Genomic DNA, 17,148 nt, shown 5'->3' on the forward strand with positions numbered 1-17,148 from the left:
TTGCTTGTTATTGTTGAGTTTTAAGAGTTCTTTGTATATTGTGGATAACAGTCCTTTATCAGCTCTTGTCTTTTGCAGATATTTTCTCCCAGTCTGTGGCTTGTCTTCTCATTTTCTTGATATTGTCTTTCATAGAGAAGAAGTTTTTAATTCTAATGAAATACAGCTTATCAATTATTTCTTTCGTAGATCATGCTTTTTGTGTTTATTTAAAAAGTCATTACCTTGCCCAAGATTATCTACTTTTTCTTCTATGTTATCTTCTAGGCATTGTATAGTTTTGCATTTTACATTTAGGTCTGTGATCCATTTTAGGCTAATTTTTGTGAAAGGTATATGGTCTGTGTCTAGATTCATTTTTTTTTTTGTATGTGGATGTCCAGTTGTTCCAGCATCATTTGTTGGAAATAATTATCTTTGCTCCATTGTATTGCCTTTGCTGCTTTATCAAAGATCAGTTGACTGTATTCATGTTGGTCTGTTTCTGGGCTTTCTGTTCTGTTCTGTTGATCTATTTGTCTATTCTTTAACCAATACCACACTTTCTTGATTGCTGTATCTTCTTGAAGTCAGATACTGTCAATTATCCAACATTTTTGTTCTCCTTCACTATTTTATTGTCTATTTTGGGTCTTTTGCTTCTCCATATAAATTTGTGAAACAGTTTGTCAGTATCCACAAAATAATTTGATTGAGATTTCATTGATCAGTAGATCAATGGACAAATAGAGATCAATTTGGGAAGAATTGACATCTTTATAATATTGAATCTTTCTACTTATGAATAGGAATATCTCCATTTATTTAGGTAGTACTTTGATTTCTTCGACCAGTTTTATAATTTTGCTCATCTAGACCTTGAATTTATATATATATAAATATAAATAGTGCATTAGTGGAGAAGTTAGCTTATTCAGTAATTAATGTTGGGACAACTAGAAAAAATGGATCTCTACCTCACTCCAGATAGAAAACAAATTCCAAATAGATCAAAGATTTAAATTTATAAAACTAAGCCATAAAAATGACAAAAATTCAAGAAGAAAACATGATATATGATATGTCCTTCCACACTTCCAGAGGGACGTGGATGCTTTCCTGACCATGACACAAAATCTAGAAACCAAAGAATTAGAGTTTGATCATCACATAACATTAAACATTTTTTAATTAAAATGTTTTTAATCTGTAGCATAAAATACCATAAAGTCAAAATACATACACTGTGTGTTTTTTAAAAGCCCCCATATCCCGAAATTAAATGGTTCATGTTGTTCTTAAAAGGTGCTATAGATTAAAAAGGAAAAGAAAATGAAAATGAAAACATGGACCGTTATTTAACTAGGCAGTCACAGAAAAGAAAATATAGCTCTTAAACATATGCTCATATAAGTTCATCTTTTCTCATTTTAAGACAAATGCAAATTAAAACAATTATATGACCCCATTTTTGCCTCAGTCAGGTTGAACGTATTGAAAGTATGATAACACATTATGTGGTGAGGATGGAGATGAGCAGGCACCGTGTTACATCGTTGTCAGGAGAATCAATTGGTTCAGCCTTCAGAGAGAGTTATTTTGTGATAATATCAAAATTAAAGATTCACTTTTTGCACAAATTCCAACTTTAGAAATTGATACCATAAACATATTCACATATATGTGAAAGTATGTGTTTAAAATATATTAATTGCAGCTTTATTTATAATAACAAAAGACTGAAAACAACCTGAATACCCATAACTAGGTAATTGATTCAATAAATTATAGTATGTACAATAAATGGAAAACCATGCAGCTGATAAAAAGAGTTGAATCTATAAAAACTGATAAGGAATGAACTCTAATACATATTTTAAGTGAAAAATGCAGGGTGCAGAAAAGTTTGTATAGCAAGATATTCTATGTATGTGTTTTTAAACAGAAAATGTGTGAGCATACATACACCCATGTGATTGGCACATACCTATTACATATCTGGAAAAATATATGTAGACAGATAACTGTGGTTACCGCTGGACCAGGAATTGATTGTTGGAGAACAACATGGAAAGGAAAATTTACACTGTTTTTTTTAAATGTTTTGAATTTATATCATTTACACATGTTTTTTATCAAAAAACTAATTAGTTAAAAATAAAACCATACATACACTGATGTTATAAAACTTCCCTTAGAAAATGCACCATGCTTGTTATCCCTAAACTTTTACTTCCAAATAAATAAATGCCAGTATTTTTCTGATGCCTTATGGGAGCAGTAAAATTTTAAGGCAAAATATTCTTTTTCCATTGATTTAAATTTACTGATTTAATTTTTCTGTTCTTCCAGGCTCTAAGCTGAACTGCAGGTAGATTGTAATAACCTCTGAAAGTTTCGTTAGTTCACTTAATGGATGGAGAGTACAAATTTAGACTTCCATCCCTCCTTGTTTCTGGTCACCCCCTAAAAAATATGGTCATAAACCTCACAGCAATGGGAATCTCCTTCAGTGAAATTTGAGATCCCTATAAGACCTCTCAAAAGATAGTTATGGCAGCAGTTTTATTATTGCAGTTCATATACACCAAAGCTGCAATTAACTGTATCATAGCTTGCTGACTTTATTATTATTATTATTATTATTGGCTGCTTTGGGTCTTCATTGCTACGCAGCTTTCTCTAGTTGTGGTGAGTGGGGACTGCTCTTCGTTGCAGTGCATGGGCTTCTCATTGCAGTGGCTTCTCACTGCAGTGGCTTCTCTTGTTGCAGAGCACGGCCTCTAGGCGCACAGGCTCAGTAATTGTGGCATGCAGGCTTAGTTGCTCCACAGCACGTGGGATCTTCCCAGACCTGGCATCGAACCCGTGTCCCCTGCATTGGCAGGCGGGTTCTTAACCACTGTGCCACCAGGGAAGTCCCAGCCTCCTGACTTTAATGAGTTAATGCAGTGTCCAAATAAAACGTGTGGCCAAATGATAGCTTAGGCTCTGAGAAGTTTTGGCTCAGTAATATCTGTGAAATTTGAGCTGATATTAAATATGCCTTAAAACAATACATTTGGGATTTGGCCTCGGGCATCAGATCAAGTCTGACTGCTACACAGAGTCGAGTGTTTTGCCTCAGGTCCTCATATATTTCTCACTATAGGACTATAGAATCAGCAAGAATATCATGATTGCTTTAGTGAAGGAAAACACCTCAGTTCCTATTTAATTTACGGAACCGTCTTCTTTCCGATTATTTTATTTTCCTGAAATTAGAGAATCCTGCTATCTCCTGCACATACAGCTATCTTCTCCCACCTGCAGCCCAATCTAGTAATTTCTTCCCAGCCTCGCCTTTCTCTCATTCTTAGTCATCTAAATGGCATCTGTCTAACCTTGGACCATCTCTTTCTGTACGTGTTTAAGTAAGCCAACCCTAGCATGGCTGTTGATGTGACAGGTCACAGTTCCAATTGTCTGTATCTCAGAATAGATGAAGGCTCAATCAGGACAGCAGTGGCTATTTGACTGGTCATTAAGTCTGGCCGCAGCAAACTGTTCTGACCGGCTTGGCCAGGAGGCATTTGTGCAGATTAGAGGGTTGGATTTTATATCCTCTCAGAGACAACTCCCTTTCCACTTCAGCCTGTTGATGAGCTAACCATGGTCTCTATGGGGCCACATCCTCATCTTCTGGGTGGCTCACAGAGTGAACAGCCCATTTGGGACAGGGTGGTATTTAGCTAATGTACTTTAATTAAGGCTATACTTGAACTACTTTCTTAAGTTATGGCACAGTTCCTGTCTCGGCAAAGCACAAGAATTAATAAACATGGGACATTTAACAAACCCGAGATAGAAAACATGTTTGTTAAGCCAAACTCATAGAGACAGAAAGTAGAATGGTGTTTGCCAGAAGCTGGGGAAGGGGGAAATGGAGAGTTGCTATTTACTGGGCATAAAGTTTCAGTTATGTAAGATGAATAAATTCTAGAGAGCTGCTGTACGACTTCGTGACTATAGTTGACAATACTGTCTTGCATACTTAAAAATTTGTTAAAAGGGTAATGCTAAAGATCTCAAGTTAAATGTTCTTGCTACAGAAAAAGAATTTATATTTAGTAATTCTATTTGGATTTAATTGGAAATGAACATTTCAATCCTCTAGGTCTTATTTCATGACAGGAGTTTGTAGATATTAAGATCTCTTAATCTCCTTAAAATATCTGTATTCTTTTTTTTTTTTTTTTAGGACTTTCATATGCAGAGTAAATGGTGATTAAAATGTGCAGGATGACAAAATGGAGCAAACAGTGCTTGTACCACCAGGACCTGACAGCTTCAGCTTCTTCACCAGAGAATCTCTTGCAGCTATTGAAAGACGCATTGCAGAAGAAAAGGCTAAGAATCCCAAACCAGACAAGAAAGATGATGATGAACGTGGCCCAAAGCCAAATAGTGACTTGGAAGCTGGAAAGAACCTTCCTTTTATTTATGGAGACATCCCTCCAGGGATGGTGTCAGAGCCGCTGGAGGACCTGGACCCGTACTATATCAATAAAAAAGTGAGTGTGTTTTATCAGGCATATTTTGCTGCTAATTGCCTTACAGTATACTTTGGACTGTTATAGCACCAACACAAGCCAAGTTAGCACAAAGTCTAAGTATCCTTCTGTTTAGGAAATAAAACACATTTGCACATGTTTTATGCATATACATGACAAATAAATTGATTATATCATAACAGATGGAGCTGTCCCAAATGCACAGTAGATACTTAAAAATAAATGTAAGTTGTAGGCAGCTAATTTAACAAATTAAAAACATCTCCCCAAAGATTGTATTTACTATTTATGGGTTTTCTGTACTTGAAAATCTTGAAATTATCACAAATTATAAAGACCTCAAAAATATTGGTATTCATTTCTCATGGAACAAAATTAGATGCCACAAGGGTTTTCAGTTTCTATATTATATATAAATATTATGTTATATATAATATATCAGTTAACTTCCTGAAGACACTTTTTTTCATTGGGAAAAGACATTCCTATACAAACAATAGTTTAAAAAATTATTTAATCTTTTGGTGGAAATGTATTGATATTGGTAAGGATGACCAAAAATATAGTATTCTGAAGAACATATAAATGATATTTGAATATCCATGCTTGAAATGAAAATAGTAAGCACCCAGCCTTTCATTATGACCATGATTTCACCAAACCAAGAAGAAAAGTGTAGAAAAAGATAAAATCAAAAAAGATTATTGTATTGATTTTAGATTAAATTTATGAGTAGTTAATTTGCAATATTTTATTATCCTTTTCACCTAGAATAATATATTTGTGAACTCTTGGTGGAAAGGTACAGCACAAATATTGTAATTAAGCAAATGAGATCTTTTAGTTAAACATGGGCCTTAAAAATACCCCCAAAACGTTTAGGGATGCTTTTAGTTGCTGGCACAGTTATAGTGTTAGTTTTCATCAAGTGCATAAGTTTGGAATTTTAGTATTTGGATTCGAGACAGTTTTGTAAATACATTCTCATTGACTACTACAACTTTCAGAGGTAAAAACCTCGTAATGTTCAGATTTTTAAAAAAACTTTTCAGGATATAGCCAGCTTAAGTGTAACACACTTTTCCTTTTTAAAAACTGATTTGACCATTTTACTGTGAAGGAAGAGACTAATAATTTTTCATAGATTCATTATCTTTTATTTAACTTTGCTTTTTAACATTGTATTATTAAATCTTAGTAGGTAAGCCATGATCTGTTTCATAACTTCCATTTAATTATGAGAAAAATTGAATTTTGTCATTAAATCACTCCTTTGGAAATTAATTTAATATGATATCTGAAAAGCTAAAACCCAAATTAAGCAGACTACGAGGGGTTTATTTGTATAAAAAAAGTAAAAATGTGGATAATCCAACTATTCATACATATTAACTTATTTAAAATTATTCTATTTTTGAAATAATGACTCTGATGTGTTCTAGCCAGAAATTCATTAACACTAAAGTATGTTACTTTATTTATAGCCATTGGACATAGCCAATCTATTTAGAGCTGCTATTATAGTGGGTTAGTGGGCTCCATGCTCAGCAGGCATTTTGCTACTCCCAGACATCCAGCTCCCACCTCTCCAGTAGTAACCACCATCTAAAAGTTATTAAAGCCACCCAGAGTCTACCACTTCATCAAACAGGGCTGAAATCTAGCATCCCATCTCCTGTGCTGTGTCCTTATCTATAAAACAGTAAATGCATACATTGAGAAAGACCAAACTAATGCGTGTTGACAAGGGCAGCTATTCTTCAAGTAGAAACGAGATCATCCAATTAATCTTTTCCTTTAAATTAAAGAGTTTTTAGACTGATAAAAGTTGTCATCTTGAGGGAGTGTCCCCAAACAAAGCCATCCACAATTGGTTTATAATGAATGAGATATAACAAAGGATATAAAGGCAGATGGAAAGCAAAATGATGCAAACCCATCCAAATAGTTAAAAGAAAGGTCTTAAAACTGAGGGTAAAAGACCAATCCTGAAGGAATGACTAGTCAGTCAGATTCTTGTGGTGAAGTAACCCTTATAAACTTTGTTAGGTTCACATTCAAACTTGCCTTTAACATCTTCTGTCCTTATCTTCAAATGTACATTGTGTGAGGAAGGAAAAATATTTTGGTATTTTGGAACAAATCACAGAGTGTAAGTAGCACAACCTGGTAAGAGAAATATTGTTATCAGGAAGGAGGTTTCCCCAAGGTGAGGCACATCCATTGCTTTCACATTGAGCTGACATCCAGCAAGTCTCCAAATGTAAGTCATTCAACAGAAATACAAGTGAAACTTTTTGCAGTACTGAAATCCTTAAAAACTAACATGGCATGCTTAGGACATGATTGAGCTATGTGTTGGAAATTTCCTTCTTTTGCACTTACATGTTTTATAACTTTCTGTGGTTGTGTGTACACTCTTTCTAGTCTTAAATTTTTGTTCATAATTGGATTATTTCAGTATGGAGGAATAGTCTTAAATTCTGAATTAGCTTCCTCTGATTGAAGCTGGAATCCTTAGAAAAATAATAACCTTTTAAAAATGATGAATATTTCCTTTTTCTACTTGATGACCAATTTCACTTTAGTGACTTGAGTATCTGAGGATGGCAGGGTGATCTTCTTTAAACAATGCAGTAGACATGCACAGTACTCCCAGCATAGATAAAGGGTCTAATGATGGAAATGTCACTGGGGAAAATGCTTCTTAGGATGAAATTTCCCACCATCACTGATATTGGGGATGTGCATTTTATTGCCTGAGTGGATTGTAATATGCAGATATTAATCAGGCTAGTGACTCCCCTAAGTTTAAACTCAAGTACAATACTTAATGTGTCCTTTGTATGTATATCCCAAGTCTCTGGTTTCTTTCTTAAAAATATATAGAATAAACAAAGCAAGCCTATTACAAAAAATGGTGGCAGAATCTATGTTAAGTTTTAGGTTAAAGTACAGTGGTGTGTATATATAAAGAATCTACATGTAAGCAATAGAAAGGACACAAACCCCAGTGAAGCTCTCTGTGATCTTCTACAGTGTCAGTGAGCTTATGAAAATGTCACTGCTGATGGTGTATTTTCAGATGGCATATGCCCACATATTTTTATCTTCTTTGCCCTAGCTTAAAATGTACAAATTATATAATGTTCAAATTTTCTGTTGAAATTGCTAAAATAATTTAATCCATGGTCAGTGATATTGTGGTAGTAACTCGAGAAATAGTAGCAACTGTCTCATGAACACTCACGGTACATGGAAGCACTTCCAGACCCTCAGATGTTTTAAGCCTTCAGAAGTCCAAGGTAAGAACTAAGGAATAAAATAACAGTGCTATCAGAGGAGAATCACAGAATTTTCCATACCATGTTAGCTCTGGTCCCGTGGTCTTCAGAACATGATTCCAGGTTGGGTTCCTTTTGTTTGTTTATTTACTTTAGCATTGTGACAAGGCACATTTTAGCTTGTGAACACACCTTTTTTTCCTCATGGGATTTTTTTTTTTTCACAGTTTCGTTTCATAGCTTCGGCTGATTTTGCACCATTTGGCTATACATTCAAATTCTTCACCCACTCTTTATTACAGAAAACTTCTTCCTTCTCATGTTCTCTTAAAATTACAGATGACTCATTAGTACCATGGAAGAAAATATCCTTTTGACAGTGTGACAGGGTACTGGAAATAGAATGAGGTATGTTAGATCTGTAGTGAAAATGCATGTTTGTTAATTCTGGAATGTAGAAATGTATCCATTTAAAAATGTGCTCTTTCCTTGATTGTCTCTTCGATGTTTAAAGACAATTTATTCTCCCTTTTTATCAGCTCTTCTAAAGAGATGCATGCTCCCTCTTTACTGGGGCTGCATGAAGAATCATACAGGAACTTGTGGTTTTAAATTCATGCCTGGTTTGTCATTCCACAGGAGTTTTTAATTGTTACATGGGGTAGGGAGAGTTGCTTGTTTTGTTTTTAATTGGGATTAGGGAGTTTTTCTTGAAAAAGGAGTTTAGGGCTTCCCTGGTGGTGCAGTGGTTGAGAGTCTGCCTGCCGATGCAGGGGACACGGGTTCGTGTCCTGGTCTGGGAGGATCCCACATGCCGTGGAGCGGCTGGGCCCGTGAGCTATGGCCGCTGAGCCTGTGCGTCCGGAGCCTGTGCTCCGCAATGGGAGAGGACACAACAGTGAGAAGCCCACGTACCGCAAAAAAAAAAAAAAAAAAGGAGTTTAACAGAAAATCAGAAAAGTAGATGGTAAAAGCTCAGGATTCCATGAATTGTCATATTTATGATTTTTCTTTGTATATCATTAGCTCTTCTAGAATTACCAGTCACCCAGGCTCTCCCTTACTTGCAAGGCACTACAGTTCACTTCCAAATCTTTCTCTTACCCATTCATTATTTCTTCCTTAAGTCCCTTTCTTCTTTGTCACCTCCCTGTCTCTGCCTCAGAAACAATCCCAAAATGATGAGGATGGTAGTAAAATAATGATTGCATTTATTAAGTACCTGTCATATTAATAAGTTTCCCTTCAAGTGAAAGTGACCGAAAACCAACAGAAAGTAGCTTTTGAAAACAAACTAAGCAACAAACAAATAAATGTATGTGTGGGGTAAATCTCGTCTTAATATCAAAGGATCCAGTACCTAAAACAACATCATCAGGACACAGTCCTTTTCCATTTTTGGTTCTACTTTCACCTATGCTGGCTGCATTCACAGGCTGGCTCTTCCCACAAGATGATAGAAATAGCCACCAGTAGCATGAAACTAACATCCTACAGCCTAGTAACTCCAAGAAAAAGAGCTCTCTTTTTCTTCAAAATTTCTTACACAAGTCCTGAAATTCAGTCTAATTAGGTCACATGGCCTCTTCTGAACCAATCACTGTAACCAGGGGTTTGTGATGCTCTCATTGGCCAGATCAGCATCACATGTTGACCAGTGTTGCCAAGGGGTGGGTCAGCTCCATCCAAGCCACATGGCCAGACAATGAGGCAGAGGTTTTCTCTAAAAGGAAGAGATGGAGACTTTGAAGAAGGTCAGCTAGGCAAGCAGAAACAGTAGCTCTGCCGTATGCACTGTGCATTAGGAAATTTACAGTTCTTATTTAACCGACATGTCCTTCCAAGATAATTCTTCTCTTTGTTTTAAAATGATGAAAGAAGATGTGGTACATATATACAATGGAATATTACTCAGCCATAAAAAGAAACGAAATTGGGTCATTTGTAGAGATGTAGATGCATCTAGAGACTGTCATACAGAGTGAAGTAAGTCAGAAAGAGAAAAACAAATATCGTATGTTAACGCATATATGTGGAACCTAGAAAATGGTACAGATGAACTGGTTTGCAGGGCAGAAATTGAGACACAGATATAGAGAACAAACGTATGGACACCAAGGGGGGAAAGCCGCAGGGGGGTGGGGTTGGTGGTGTGATGAATTGGGCTATTGGGATTGACATGTATATACTGATGTGTATAAAATTGATGACTAAAAAAATAAAATAAAATAAAATAATGAAACTGAGATAAAGTTAATTTTCCTAAGATCATAAAGCTACTAAGTAACAGAGACTAGATTTAAAACCAGATCCGTCAGCTTCCATGGCTCATCACCATGCTACTCTGGGTTTGCAGTTGTCACACTAATGATACCAGTGGAGAAGAGAAGTCAGTGATAGACTCTAAATAAGCCTGTCACTGCTTTTCCTGCCCCTCCACTCATGCCACTTTGCCATCTGTACTCCTCATCTCTTAGGCTGGCAGTATTTCCCAAACCTGACTTGTTGCTTTACTACTTCTGCTCAATCAGGGGCATCCCCTGCCTTTATAAAAACTAAAATCTTTGAGACTCAAGGGGTCTGGATCAGCTTCTAAAATAGAGAAGTACATTTCCCACCAGATTCTAATAGGGTGATAAGCACCTTTTTTTCAAAGAGGACAGATTCAGGAAACTTAAATTGTATGCCTCTGTAAAGAAATGGCATTTATATTGGGATCTCAAGGGTAGAAAGAAGAAGGGAGAGAAACCTTCCAAGGAAAGGGAATAGCCCATAAGAAGACATGTAATATAGCAGGACTGTAGTAAGTAAAAGGCGAGTAAGATGTGATTGAGGAGGTGGGCCTGGGGCTAGATCAAGGCTCCTTTTAGGACATCTTAAGGGTTCGAAGTCTAAGGGCAAAATGAATTCTCTGAAGACTTTGGGTAGAGAAGTCACAACGTCCATTTCACTTTTTTTTTTTTTTTAATAAATTTATTTATTTATTTTTGGCTGTGTTGGGTCTTCGTTGCTGCGCCTGCGCTTTCTCTAGTTGCAGCGAGCAGGGGCTACTCTTCATTGAGGTGCATGGACTTCTCATTGCAGTGGCTTCTCTTGTTGCGGAGCACGGGCTCTAGGTGCATGGGCTTCAGTAGTTGTGGCACGCGGGCTCAGTAGTTGTGGCACGCGGGCTCAGTAGTTGTGGCACACGGGCTTAGTTGCTCCGCGGCCTGTGGGATCTTCCCGAGCCAGGGCTCGAAGCCGTGTCCCCTGTGTTGGCAGGCAGATTCTTAACCACTGCACCACCAGGCAAGTCCCCATTTCACATTTTTAAAGACCAAATTGGGAGTCTTTATGGAGGCTTGGTCTAGATTTTTGACAATGAAGACAATAATGGATGGGATCGGAATCTATTTTGGAGGTGTAATGCTTATCAGATGGGAACAAATGGATGGCATTGTTTTCTGAATATGAAATTTGGGAGGAAGGAAACTGAACAGCAAAGTTCCAATGTGAGAATTGGTGTTGCTTTCAAGTACACAAGTGTTTGTATGTGTATATATTTGAGAACCAGAGAGAGACACATTTTTAATCCTTTAATCCTTAAGTGTATATGGCACTTTGAATTCATTAAGGGGATTCTCATGTTTTATTTCATTTTGTTTCATTTCAGCCTTTAAACAACCCTGAGGTTAGTATTGTTATAATCTTCATTCAGATGTAGAAATTGACATGGAAGAGTTTGCCCAAAGTTCTCACACAGAAAAGTCTGCAATAAAACTGGGCCAATTAGTCCTTTTCTGTCAATGAAAAATTTGCTGAGCATATAATAGTGTACCACACCCATGCTATGGGCTGAAGATAACAGGGATGAGAAATATTTGACCCCCAGATTTTATCATTTCACCCTCTGGCTATGATTTTTTCTCTGTGTCTGAGATAGATGCAGAGCATCTGTAACCCTGGCTGATAGGAGCCCAGCTGGGGAACTCTCCAGCACTGGCCCCACTGCATCTGTTCTACCCAGCTAAAGCCTAGGGACCAGCAATTTTACAGACTCTTTTCTGGGTACAACTTTTTCTCTTTTGCATGAACTTAAAGCAAAGATAAAAAAACTCTAAGGCCTTGAGCCCCCAGACACATTTTTGTTTGCCTCATGCAATACTGTTTACAATTTTGAATTAGTGTCTGAGATTTATAAATCAGAAGATTGCACACACACATGTATAATCGTGCATATTTAGGATTTCTCATACTATATCAGATCTAGCATCAGTGATTTGCATGCCCCAAATTGGCAGGTCTCTCACACTGCCTAGCCTCTGTGGGGTGTTTTGGTTTGTGATCCCTGGCTACAAGACCCCTGTGCAATTAGATGAGGGATGGATATTAATGCTTGGTGGGCCACAGGAGGCACAAGTCCACAAGTTGTTCTTTAGGCTTATTATCCCGCATCTAAGGGGAAAGACAGAATGAGATTGGGAGAGAAAACATTTTTTAAAATATTGCACGCTAACTTCAGAGTCAGGTAGAGAACCTGTGAGAAAGCTTTCCATCTCCCAGTGAGCCAGAAAAGGAGGAAAATCTTGGCCTGAATCCACAGGTTATTAAAAAAAAAGACAGGCAAGGAAGTAGGTGAGACCATTTAGAGAGCTCACAGGAAAAAAAAAAAAAAAGAATTAGATGCCTTGGAATTGGCCCAGAACAAGAGATGTCCCCAGAGATGTGTACTAATCGGAATCTCTTGTCTATGCAGTTCTTTACACCCAAAGCTGTGCAGCATCCCTCCTCCTGCCATGTGGTCTCATTCTGCCTTTTCCCGATGGAACCTCTTCTCGAGCCAGCAGCTTAGAGCTAGAAAAAGTTGACCCCACTTCTGGCAGAAGATAGAGCCAGGGAATTTCCCTAGTTTGAATGCCAAGGCAACATCGAGGGGAGAGAGGTATACCTTGCAACCCAGCTTAGAAGTCTGTTACCATTTTCAGAGTCACACTTGCTTATACACAGGGATAAAATTTCACATTGTCATTATACAGAATTCTATTTAATTAGGAATTACATAGGTTTTTGAATCTATGTGTAAAAAAAATATATATATATATGTATCTCCTTTCTTTGGGAAAATATGTTCGAAGTTCCAAACAATTGACCTCCAAACACATTTTTGGATCACAGTGTAAGTACAAGTTGAAAATTGCCTCTTTAAATTTTGAGGCTAAAGCATAAGTGGAATCAACCAATAGTATATTCTGCATTTTTCTATTGTTCATGATCATTGCTCACCTTCCTCTGTTATTTCTTGCTTTTGCCAGTACATTTAGAGCAGTGAAATTGCAGTAAATTTGGAGTCAATCCTGTGATTTGGCAATTTTTCAATAATGTTTAGATAAACACAAAGCTGAGCATTAGGTTTAAACCATTTAAGGAACAAGACCCCTAGAGTGAAAGAAAAGTTAAGATAATGGACATATTTTTAAAAGGGAACTGGAAAACTATGGCTTGTTAAATTCAGTGTCCATCCTGAGTAAAAAAAAATAAGCAAACACTTTCTAAAAACCCAGAGACAAAAAAAGACTACTAAATAGTAATGGGTACAGATTCATAAATAGCAATCCTACCAAACTATTATAACCTAAGTGTTTCCTTATTGACTATGCAGTTAGATAAAGGGGAAGGATTTTATTCCAGGTACACAACATGAGAACTGTTAATAAAAACAGATTCACAGCTCTCCTATTGCAGACTCACCTGAGTTATTTATTAAAAGTACAGAATACAAGGCATCAGAATCTGACCTACTGAATTGGAATCACAACACCTCTGTGAACTTAGTGTACTTATTCCCATTTTTCAAAAGAGGCAAATAAGTCACAGAAAAGTTAGTAACTTGTCCAGGATCTCAGTGCTGGAAGGCAGCACAGCCAGATTTTGCGCGAGGCATCCAACTCCAGAGTCTGCACTCAATAAATACGTAAGTTAAAACAAATCCTACTTATGTTTTTCTAATTTGCTTTCCAGACTATTAAGCTTTGATTATCAGGGGTGTTTACCTGTTTGGGTTTTCGTTGTTTCCTTTAAAGCTAGAATTGACTTTTACCTGGCAAGGCTTGCTGAAGAGAGTATGAACTGGCAGTACAATGAATGGTTTACACCTAGGTCTGCGCTGCCCAATTCAGTGGACATTAGTCACGTATGGCTATTGTACTTGAAACGTACTTGAAATGTGGTGAGTTCAGTCTCTGAAGACGTACAGTTGGTATGACAAGCGGATGTAAATTATCTCAATAATTTTTAATACTGACTTCATCCCCAAATGATAATTTATTGGATATATTGGGTTAAAGAAAACATTATTCAAATTAATTTCATCTGCTTCTTTTTCTTTTTCTAAACATGGCTACTAGAATATTTAAAATCACATATGTGGCTTAGATTTGTAGTTCATGTAATATTTCTATTGGGCAGCTCCAGTCTACGTAAACCTTCACTTACCCTTCTAGATTTTCTTCCATTAGTATAGGTAGTTGAACATTTACTAGTTTTCAAGCTTCTTGGGGTCATAACTTACTATTTACTCCAAACTACTTGGGGGCCTTTGTTTTCCCTATAAACTTTAGCACAGAGCTTTGCAAATATTGTCCTAAACAATTAACACAAATCTTCTGCATTGAAGTCAATTGAATTAACAATTGAGCTGAGAATTAGATCCAGGCTGCTTTCCAGGTGTCCACCACGCTCATACATATTAACAGCTTATCATATAGGAACTTTATAAATGCTACTTGAGTTTGGTAGCTATACATGAAGAGATAAGTGACAAGCCTGATCAATATCTAGTATGTGAAGAGAGTTACATTCCTACAAATGTGTCTTTAAAAGTGATATTTTTATATATAGAATCTCATCTCTAATTCAGTCAAAATGCTGTTTTGAAATTGGTTCTGAGGCACAGTGTTATTCTCAGGTTAAAATGATTTCATGAGTTTCCTACAGCCTTGGGCTGTAAAAAAAAATAAAAAGCCTGTTTCAAGCTGGATACTACTATACCAGCCGTTTCTCCTCCACCATCAATTTTGAAGTTTTTCTTTTCTACTGAAGTGACGTAATGCAATAAAAATTGTCCTGAGTAGTTATGTTAATGAAATTTGTATTAAACTAATTAGATTTAAAGGATGCTAAAATACTTTCCTCTAATAAGCCATTCAGTACATTCTTTGAAAAAGTCAACACTGAACTTGTACACTTAGAATGGACAAGATGGTAAATTTTATTTTATGTGTATTCTACCACAATAAAAAAAAATGGGGTGGGGGTAATAGTAACATCTTGGCTAGTCTTTTAATTCTTTCCTTTTTGATCCCTTTCTTATCTGTGAAATGAGGAAGGCAAATATCTGTACGTTTGAAAATTCTAGAGTTACTTGACCACTTGTAAGTAAACAGTGTTCTCTTCTGACTCTCTTCTCCCTTCAATACTCTCAATACCATTATTTGGGGAAACATGTATTTGAGAGTCTTTAGGGGCAAGTATCCTTTCATTAATCCTCAACACTTAGAAACTAAATGTTTGGCTTCTTCTCTGTGCGAGTAAATATAAGGAGGATGGATACAGGTAGATGAGGAAATAGATAGAAGATCAGTTACAAATAGCAAATTTGAAGTTCTAAATGGAACTTATTGACATAAAAATGGTAACAGAGTCAAGATTCTAATATTGGACTGCTCTGTAATTCAACTGTTTAAAATGAATCCATAAACACTTTAAAGCAACATTTGTATAGTTTGTATGTAAATATATGTTTCAACCTGGGAACAGCAAAGTCTTCACAGAAGAAACCCTCTGAAATAGTCCCTTAATGCCGGTGTTATCCTCAGCTTCCCAGGAGCTCTATCAAGGATGTCTTATCTATCTATACGGCTTGTGAAAAATTAAAGGAGAACAAATATTGCTGTACAGGAAAATCTCATTAATTCCATTATACATTCTAATTGTAAGCACTTACACACTGTACACATACTTCTTATAAATATGAAGTTAAAATACATTCTTTGAATTTTTTAAATAAATAAAGAGAATATACCCTAAAAGCAGTAAAAGTTTCCATCTAAGGCTTGAACAGTTGGGAATTTTGTCGTTTTGCCTTTCACTTTTGTGTCAAAATATTAATTCCTCTATGTGAAAGGACTTTTAGATTGAGAATTATTTATCAGCATCAGGGTGCCGTGGCTTTCGTTAGCTTTACCCTGCTGAGTTCTGACCCTTTGCCCTGCCTTTTTGGGTTCCTCTTGGTTCAGCTTCTGAGTCTTGCTTCTTTTTCTTCTTGGTCCTTAGTGCAGAATTTCTTTCTCTCTCCAACGCTTTCTTTTGGCCTCTGCAGCTTTGCCTTTGGTTTCATCACCCTCTTCCTCCATCTCTTCTACTTCTTTTGTTAGGTCTGCTCATGGTTTGGGCTGGAGGGTGGCCACAGAGCCGAAGACACAGGTCATCTCTTCTGCACGTGGTCTCCTCTCCTCAGGATGAGCTGGATTATCATTCTTATCCACTGAGCGACAATCAGTACCATCTTCATCCCCCTCTTCCTCCAGCCCATGATTTAGGTCCCGTATGGACTGTAACTTCTTTTCCAAAATTAGGCTTGTAATATTATTTGAAATGAGGGAATTCTTATTTTAAAAAGATATATTCTACATTATGTTTTTACTGGGTCTCCCACTCCCAGATCACAATATTTCCATCAGGTTTTACTCAGCATAATTTTGGGGAAAGGAAGCATAGGCAGTTGGTTTACAAGGTGGACCATATTCGGTCCTGATTTAGCTCACTCAGAGCCTTTCTGTGTCCTTGCATGTGTGTACTCCCTAGGGCAAAGGCATTTGCATTGCAGAAGTCTGTGCACATTTTATGATGATCTCACAATGCCATTTAGGGACAGCGGCACTGAATGAATCAGAGAAAAAGAGCACTAAGTAGACACGGGTGATTGCTCCTCCAGTAAGCACAGGTGAAACTCTCCCCTCCTATAAATGGACGTTATGACACAGTTTTCTTTGTACTCTGGACCCACAGTCCATCAAAGATGAAAGTGGAAATATGGAGTCAAAGTTAGATGTAGAGCAATGCATCTCAAACTCTCTGTTGTGAAGGTGTGGTTGCTATTCTACAAAATACAATAAAATTAATTTCCAGAAAGTTGAAATGAAAAACAGACCTGCAAAATACACCCTGTCTTTTTATTATTACATTCAACAGATGGAAAATTAGTCTGTCAAATTGTCTTACAAGTTTCTAAATACTTACTCTCAAATCTTGTCACAGATCAGGAACAACTTGGAGACCAGCACTGGTTGGGGGAC

At 36.8% G+C, this 17,148-nt stretch overlaps 1 protein-coding gene across 7 annotated transcripts in view; it reads left to right on the forward strand.

Moving 5' to 3' along the window:
• Positions 1-17,148, forward strand: part of SCN1A (sodium voltage-gated channel alpha subunit 1) — a 161,074-nt gene that overhangs the window by 62,162 nt on the left and 81,764 nt on the right. For 5 of the 7 annotated variants that reach the window (XM_027129294.1, XM_027129279.1, XM_027129304.1 and 2 more), the window contains exon 2: positions 4,220-4,532. In XM_027129294.1, the coding sequence (XP_026985095.1) occupies positions 4,269-4,532 (264 nt within the window). In that variant the 5' untranslated portion in view covers positions 4,220-4,268. Of the gene's footprint in view, positions 1-4,219; positions 4,533-17,148 lie in introns of those variants that run through there. The other 2 variants (XM_027129315.1, XM_027129325.1) reach the window with 1 other exon arrangement.

Source organism: Aethalodelphis obliquidens, unplaced genomic scaffold (genome assembly GCF_003676395.1).
Source record: "Aethalodelphis obliquidens isolate GAN/ISIS:26980383/991018 unplaced genomic scaffold, ASM367639v1 scaffold2, whole genome shotgun sequence".
Lineage (NCBI taxonomy): Eukaryota > Metazoa > Chordata > Mammalia > Artiodactyla > Delphinidae > Aethalodelphis > Aethalodelphis obliquidens.